This window comes from Mytilus californianus, unplaced genomic scaffold (genome assembly GCF_021869535.1).
Source record: "Mytilus californianus isolate M0D057914Y unplaced genomic scaffold, xbMytCali1.0.p SCAF_2, whole genome shotgun sequence".
Taxonomy (NCBI): domain Eukaryota; kingdom Metazoa; phylum Mollusca; class Bivalvia; order Mytilida; family Mytilidae; genus Mytilus; species Mytilus californianus.
The window spans coordinates 73,575,997-73,584,674 of record NW_026262668.1 but is presented as its reverse complement, the minus strand read 5'-3'; the positions used below and the strand labels follow the sequence as shown (position 1 = coordinate 73,584,674).

The following is an 8,678-nucleotide window of genomic DNA, read 5'->3' as shown; positions in this document are numbered from 1 at the left end:
TAAGCGTAAATATTTCATCGTATATAGATCAAGAATTTACCCCCAACAATCTTATATCCTTTGACATAGGGTTTTTCTAAATTTGCCACATTGGGACACCAGTTCTTTTAATGTAGATAATTTTTTTACTAAACATTTTGATTATGTAATTTGTATATTGATATTGATATTTATGATTTTTTGATATCACATGATCTTGGTGAATGAGCTATGATGCTCGTTCTCAAGTAAATTCTGTTTGATGTTAGTTTCGAAAATTTCGGTTGATTGAAATTTCAAAATGAAATTGTATGTTAGGAACGTCAAAACCTGAATAGTTCTAAATGATTGGTTAAAAAATAAAAGATGGGTATTTAAATACAGACAGTATATGTTCTTATGGATGTTTTGACCAACCGTCGGAACGATAGAGTATCAATACGAAAATTCGCAACGAACGTACAGAAAAAAAATCGACGAATAGTAATTTTTATAAATTCATCTTCTGTACAGTAAACAATTTTGTAAAGATGACTATAATGTGCATGCGGGATATATTCTGGAAGAAGATACGCTTTCTGCACGTATACATAATTTTAAGAGAGTTTTGTGACCTTTCTTTGGTAAACATACGTGCTGTTTTTAAGTAACTATACAGCTTGAGATACAATTGGAATTTTTAAAATTTTACTGAGGACTTAACATGAATACAACGTGTACAATACATTTGAGATCAGAATTGTGTACATGCCTAAGCATATTTCGACTACTATCAGCTTGTTGTATATCGCTTCAGAAAATTCTAGTGTAATCTAGAGTTGCCTCTCCTTAATCTAAGCAATTGTTACTGTATCCAACTTTTTACCGAGTGTGTTTGGTGTCAATTTTTAGAGTGTTCCTATGTTTCACAAAAAAAGGAAACATCATGCTATACAAGCAATGTTTAAAGCTATGAAGCTATAGTTGAGTGTTTATAGTTTTGAAATTGCGCGATTTTTCATTTTTCGTTCTTTTTATTTTTTAAAAGTAATATTCGTCGGAAATAGCAGCATAGGCCTGACCTTAATATATAAAAAAAACTATATGTTTTTACAACTATATGTGTTGCGCTCATTTTTGTTTCAAATGTAATTAATTATAGAAAAAAATTGAAACAAAAATTAAAAAGATTAGAATAATACGGTTTATATAAGTAATTTTGTATTTTTAATGCACATATAGTTTTGTATAAATATAATTTTGCTATTCCTTTTTTATCGTTTGAAAATTTATTTGGAATGCCTGTATAATAAATACAAACTGTTACTCCTTAGCTCTTGGTAACACGTTGTTGTCCTAGGGATGTCATACACATATCAATCCAAGTCTAAACTATCATAAATTCTTATTTATTTTGACAATTTAAACATCCCCCAGAGGTAAGTTCGTGATAAATACCGGATTGCAATATAGGCTAAAGACAATTTAAGAATTCGGCATGAAACCGAAAAAGTGAGACAAATGAGAACAAAACTAGATCAATTTGACATTTTTTTCTGTGCTCACAAATTTACGTTAAAATTGTATCTAAATCTAATAAATTGCATGAAAGCATACAAGATTAACAGGTACTGTTAACATTTCTAATAATCTTCCCTCTATATTTTACCTAATTAATTGCATCCTAGATCAAAAGTCAAAGTAAGCTCGTACATGAATTGAGTTTAATGTACATGTATGTAAAACTATCTGCCATACGTGGATGTGGAAAAACCCTGGGGTTAGGTTGATAAGTATGATTCATGTCATTTTGATAAGCAGTTAAAATCTGCTATTTGTGATGGACAACTTTTTTATCAAAACATGTAAAAATGTGGTTCTTCTGGAAACAAAATAGGTCTGGGTCTAACATAGGCAGAGTAGTTGACATCATCGAAACTAAATCATGTAAAAAGAAAATGCATTATATCGTTTTTATGCCAAGTCAATACTCTATTATTGACTATTTATTAGTATAGTACAACACTAAATTGAAAATAGTCTTAACACTAACAGTACCCTTCAACCGTTAACTTTCTGCAACAACACACCATCAGTAGGGTCAATTGTACTTATTCAACTGACGAATCTGATTCGTTTTGTATATATACTTATACTTTATAGTTCGAAGTTACACTTGGACTCGTACAAATGTCTCTTTTCAATGTTGATATTGTTGAGAATACTACTTACGGACTTGAGTTGGGATCAAAGGTTGCCATGCTCTCATGGTATTTTATCTTAATGAAGAGTTAATGTTTTTGTCCACATGCAGTTAAACATTTTTTTGTTTTAAAAAAGGGGGAGGCTTTACCATGTCAAAAACAGTAAGTCGAATAAAAAAGACACATCATGGCAAAGTGAAGAAAGACTTACAAACAGTCAATAAAACACTTGACAGACAACAACTTGATGATATCATTTAAAAATTTTAATAGTTTTGTATATGATATATGCATTGTCCCTTCGTATCTACTGATAGCAACACAGAACATACAAATTAATTTGAGTGTGGATTAAACAGTAAAAGATGATTATAACTACACAAATAAAATGAAAGATTGCCTTACAATGTAATTTAAATACACTATTTAATATGTAAATATTAGGTATATATTTACAATGCGATTAAAAAATAATAAACGCTATATTTCGCTAGACAAACTAGCTTCGTCTGGGTTGAATCCATCCAGGTGAAATCGGATGCAGATAAGAAACTTTTGCAGCTCATTGTACAATTTGGCCAAGATGAAATTGTGCTGCGTAAACGTTTGTATGACGTTCAAGATTTTTCGTATCAGAGTCTATGGTATATATTGATTTTTCGTACATTAAAATAAGAGTGATATAACGCCATTGGTTGTTTTGAGTTTTATATTTTTGTATTTTTTCACCGGAAAAGTGGTAGATCAATTTCAATCAACATAGTTCATTCATGGGGATATTATTTTGAAATAATGCTAATACCTTAATTTTGACTAAAACCCTGAACCTTTACTTACATTATGTCGATTTTAAACAACATGACTACACCAAAGACTTTTCAAATAAAAAAGTTGACTATTATGGTAATATATTATTCGAAAGTAATTTTTTAGATGCTGTTTTATAAAAACAATTATAGCGTAAGTTTGACAAGTGTTTTATACACCAGTACACAGAAAATCCGCTCCAAATGATAGACTAACTACACAAATTAATTTTATTATTAATGTACATAAAGCAACAATGACTTGCGTCAAGCCGAATTTCATTTGAATTGATGTTGACCAAGAAACAGTAATGGATCCATATGCATCGTCCCGAATGGATCTTGAGTAGAGCCCCAATTGTTACTATTACCCCACTGATTATTGTTATTACTCAGTACTCCCTGTTTTAGATCCTGCTGAATCTGGAACGGTTTCATTTGTTGTGTGTTCCACATATTTCCATCTGTTTGTTGGTTGTTATTTGGCCATCTTGTTTTCCTTAACTGATCATTATGCATCACTTTCTGGTTGTTATTTTTGACATTAGTGTTAAGGCTATTCCATACAGTAGTTGCCTTCTGTTTACCCTGGTTATTTGGTAGTTTTTGATTATTATTATTCATTTGTGGCCTTTTACTCCGGTTATTTGGTAGTTTTTGATTATTATTATTATTATTATTCATTAGTGATCTTTTACCCTGGTTATTTGATAATTGTTGATTATTATTATTCATTTGTTGCCTGCTTTTAAACTTTGTTTGATTGTTTGTTTTTCTTTGTTCATTTCTTCCAGTCTCAACTTTTTCAGCGGTCGAATGAGAAGTGGTTTTCACATTGCCGCCAACAATATTTCCTTTTTCCGGTTTTGAATTTGATGGATTCAAAACTCCTGATACAACGTGCCCATTTTGTACATTTGCGTTTCGCTCGACAAATTTTCCTGTATCTTGATTTTCTGGACTGTTCTTGTTTATAGTCTCAACGATATACCCAGTACCAGAGGAATAGCCCATTCCACCAGACAAACCACCACTTAGTATTGGATTTAGTGAAGATCCATCCATGACAAAACCTATATCTGCGGCAACCTTGTCTGCATCCTGGCTTGAGGAAACGAATCTTTGTTGTATATTCTGATTTACTGCTTTGTTTTGATTACTGTTGACACGAGACAAAACTTTATCAGTTGTTGTTTTATCTTGATCAATTACAGTTCCTTGGCCGTCTTGAGTATTTGATTGCTTTTCCATTTTACTCTTAAATCCATCATTTCCATTTATTTTTTCGATTGTAGGTTTATTCACAAGTACTTCGCTAATGGGTAAATCCTTATGTTTCATTAAACTACTTGCAACTACCAAGTTAGATTTCCCTGTTACACCTTTGACTGCATCCTTAGTTACGACGTTTGAACTTGAACTTGCAGTATGTGACCATTTGATTTCCGGTTTAACGACAGCTTTAGGTCTAATAGTTTCATAGATCGGTTTATGTACTCCTAAACCAAGAGAATGTTTGATTTTAGAGATTGCTATATCATTAAATTGTTTGATTGTTTTATCAACAGGCAATTTGGCAGGAGCAATCTGCGGTTTTGTTTCCTGTTTATCCATTGTAATATTTTCTTGCAAAAGTAATTGTTCATTGTAAGTGCTGGTCTTTTTATCAATAATATTAAGATTCCCACTAGTATATATTTTTTCGTTAGGAATTCCAACAGGCGTGCACGTACATTGGCATTGTAATGTTCCATCATGTGACGTATGTAAAAGTCCACTGACCACTGTCAAAAAGGCGAAGAAAAGAATAGGGACAATCATATTTTGTATCTGAAAAAGTTAAATAAAAATAATATCAGTAATATTTGACACATAAAAAGGCATAAAACCACTAACCACGTTTTAATAGATAATTCTGGCCTGGACATAAGATCATGTAGACCTTCTTGAAAGGACTGCAACACATTAATGAAATGATGAGCTTAATATTCTAAGGGTATGAGACGCATGGTAAACTTTAGGAAGAAAGTATGTCCACAAACTCAAATGATCCAAATGAGCTCGGTCACCCTACATACGGACAAGCATCGAAACTATATGTACAGGTCTTAATTTCTATGTGGTCAAAACAAGTTGTTATTAATCTAAACAGTTATTAAATTTAACAGAAAGAACCAACGATCGTATGCTGACGTCTGGATGTCGATTGGTTGATATCTCATTGACGTATATCCCAAATCTTCTTTATTTATGAAAACTGATACAAAATCACAAAGAACATGAAATGACAGCAACTTTCACTGATATTCGTGACTTCGGATAAGGACAATTTAACGTGTTGAAGGTATAATTAGAAGTATAACAGACTTCCTTATGTTAATTTGGGAACATGTCTAGTTAGTATTTCTGCAAGGCAGCAAATGTAATAATTTATCAAAATAATTTACAATAATTTTCATTCACATTTTACGGGTAACATTGCATTTTTCTCGCGGAAATACTTTACTGGGCATGCCAATAAGGAGTGTTTGAAGACAATTCCCGCAGAAAGTAGCCAATATCTTCAGAACAAATAAGAACAACAAATATAAACATTAGACAATCCACAGCAAACTTATCATGTGTTTTTTGTATCCATTTTAAATGTCTACTCTAAAATGGCATTTCTAATAAAAACTTTGGGAATTTTGTCATTCTTGTCGCAAGAATCGCTATTTTGTGGCCATTATACGTACTGTAACTAGAATGCATATACCTTGGGGAGTACAATGCTCACGGTTTCCTTAAATTCCATTCATTTCCATCAAAATCTTATTCGATCTTTACGGTTTGTACTATGAATAAAGTTGCCTACTTAACATCGAAGCATAATAATAGTACATGTACAAATCCTCTTAGATGAAAATTGGTAAAATGCAATTTTGAATCGGGAGCGTCAAAAAAGACAAAAATAGTAGCTTACCAAATAAGATAGTCCTTTACCTTTCAGACATCCACTCCTTACAGTTTAAATACAAACACGCGAGTCAAAAGAGGGTCTTAACCAAGCAAGACAATGACAGTTTCTACTGAAGTATTAGACAGTTTTTCTTACTAATGAATTATAAACTAATTAAAACAGAATTAAAATTGTCAATATATAATTAAATTGTTGTCATTATTACGTAATAAAAAGAGATATTTTCGACACAAGGAATAAATCAAAACCACACCCGAAAGACCCTTTCTTCTTAATTATGAATTTATAAATCTGCATGTGACACTGTAACTAATTATTTAATTTAAAATAATAATTTGGTCGTGTCAGAAGATGACATGCGGAGATGTGGTGTTAGTTTTAATAGGTTTTTTTTTCAAAATATATTATACTGGTATTCTTGTTGTTTCTGTCTATGCAAGTGTAACGGTCTCTTTAATCAACTAGACGACATATTTTGGCTAAAGACATGTTTTGTTTATTAAATTTAGAACATGGTTGAATTTTATTTTTATCATTTAACGTAATGTTTCACGTGAGCATTTACATGTAATGATCTGAGAGTGTAAAAAATTAAAATGTACAAATTAATGGAGCACCAGAGATCACCCCCAGTTATTGGTTGGGTTCAATTTGCTCCGTCTGTAGTGTTTATATACGACCGCAAAATTTTTGTGTTCGTATAATGTTATCACGTTGTCAGCGTCGTCCTTGTCGTCGTCGTAAGACATTTGGTTTTCAGACAATAACATGAGTATAAGTGAATGTATCTCTATGAAATTGTACAACAAGGTTCCATACCTCAAAAAGAAGGTTGGGATTAATTTTGGGGGTTATGGCCCAAACCGTTTGGGAATAAGGGGCCAAAAATGGAAAACAAACTAGGATTTTCATGTTTCTCGGCAATAACTTGAGTAGTGTATGGGTCTCTTTGAAATTGTACCACAAGGTTCCATACCAAAAAAGGAAGGTTGGGAATTATTTTTGGGTTATGGCCCTGGCTGTTTTGGAATATGGGGCCAAAACAATACTTTTTTAATACTTTGTTTAAATTGCTTATTTCTTGAGCAATTTCAAGGGGGGTTAATTCAAAGTCTTGAATTCTTGGGGTTCTTTAATATGCTGAATGTAACCGTGTATATAGATTTTAGATTTTAGACCCCGTTTTCTAATTGGTCTACATTGAGGTCCAAAGGGTCCAAAATTAAAGTTTGTTTGATTTTAACAAAATTTGAATTCTTGGGGTTCTTTGATATGCTGAAACTAACCGTTTAATTCAGATTTTTGATTTTGGGCCCGGTTTTCAAATTGGTCCACATTAAGGTTCAAAGGTTTCGAAATTAAACTTTCTTTGATTTTAACAAAAAATTAATCCAAGGTTTTTTTGATATTCTGAATCTAAACATGAATTTAGATTTTTGATTTTGGGCCCAGTTTTCAAGTTGATCCAAATCGGGGTCCAAAATTAAACTTTGTTTGATTTCAACAAGAAATGAATATATATTTTTTTCTATGCTGAATCTAACTGTATATTTAGATTTTGGAATGTTGGTCCCATTATCAAATTGGTCCTCATTGAGGTCCAAAGGGTCCAAAATTAAACAAATAATTTCATCAAAAGTTGAATTCTTGGGGTTCTTTGATATGCTGAATCTAACCATGTATTTAGATTTTGGATATTGGACCATAAAAGGTAAAAGTCCAATTTCAAATTTTTAAGTTCTTAGAAAACATTCATTCTGTGTCAGAAACCCATGCTATGTCAACTATTTAAGCACAATCCAAATTCAGAGCTGTATTTCACAATTAATAGAAATTGTTAGTAGATTCATAGATAAAAATAGCATCATATTCTGATTTTAGAAATTATGTTTAAATATAGTTAGAAATTTACTCTTGTTATTAGATATTTTTAAAAAAAATTACAGGTAAGTTTTATAGATTTTATAAAGACGTTGTATTAATGATGAATAATATTTTGGGAATTGTTTTTTTCATTTTTTCGGTCAATTTTTTGAAAAACTTCGTGGTAGGTTTGTTTGTTATCTGTATAAATCAATTTTCAGATAGCTTTACATATACATATAGAGGTATTCCCGTAACAGTGTGGACAACCGTAGTACTTTTGTTGCTAATACTACTGAATCATTTACCTTTAACTTGTTTGTCGTCGGCTATCGATAACAATGATTTTACGCTCACGCCGTCTGACAGAGGCCCTCCAGTGGGGATTTCCGATCCGGTCATGGTACAACTGATGCTATTTTTGCCTTACAATCAATCATTACTAAATATTTGGGATTGAAGAAAAAATTTTATTGTTGTTTTATAGATTATAAAAGTGCTTTTGACAACCTGAATAGAAATTTTCTATATTATAAGCTTGCAAAATGTGGTATTAGTGGTAAGCTATTTTCAGTTATTAAATCTTTATATGATAATTCTGTGAGTTGTGTAAAGTTTAAAAGTGAATTTTCTGACATTTTCTCTGTAGAAAAAGGAGTATTACAAGGGGAACCATTATCACCCATACTATTTTCAATGTTTTTAAATTATTTTGAAAATGAGTTTATTAATAGCTTATGTCTGCCAGTAGACATAAAAGAACTTTCATTGTTTTTATTGATGTATGCAGATGACACTGTTATATTTTCTGAGACTATTGATGGGTTGCAAAATATGTTGAATTCACTACATAATTATTGTGAAAAGTGGAAACTTATTGTTAACACA

The 8,678-nt window shown here is 31.4% G+C and overlaps 1 protein-coding gene across 3 annotated transcripts; it reads right to left on the bottom strand.

The window, feature by feature from the left end:
• Positions 1-2,413: 2,413 nt before the first annotated feature.
• LOC127728078 (putative uncharacterized protein DDB_G0286901) lies at positions 2,414-6,052 on the bottom strand. 3 transcript variants are annotated; one of them, XM_052235280.1, is made up of 2 exons: positions 5,931-6,052; positions 2,414-4,798 (listed from the first exon to the last, which is right to left on the bottom strand). In XM_052235280.1, exon 2 carries the CDS (start codon positions 4,787-4,789, stop codon positions 3,248-3,250), a length of 1,542 nt encoding a protein of 513 aa, XP_052091240.1. In that variant the 5' UTR covers positions 4,790-4,798; positions 5,931-6,052; the 3' UTR covers positions 2,414-3,247. The 3 variants fall into 3 exon arrangements, with proteins under 3 accessions (XP_052091240.1, XP_052091241.1, XP_052091239.1); XM_052235281.1 differs by having other exon boundaries at positions 5,951-6,052; XM_052235279.1 differs by lacking the exon at positions 5,931-6,052 and adding an exon at positions 5,724-5,890.
• Positions 6,053-8,678: the final 2,626 nt, after the last annotated feature.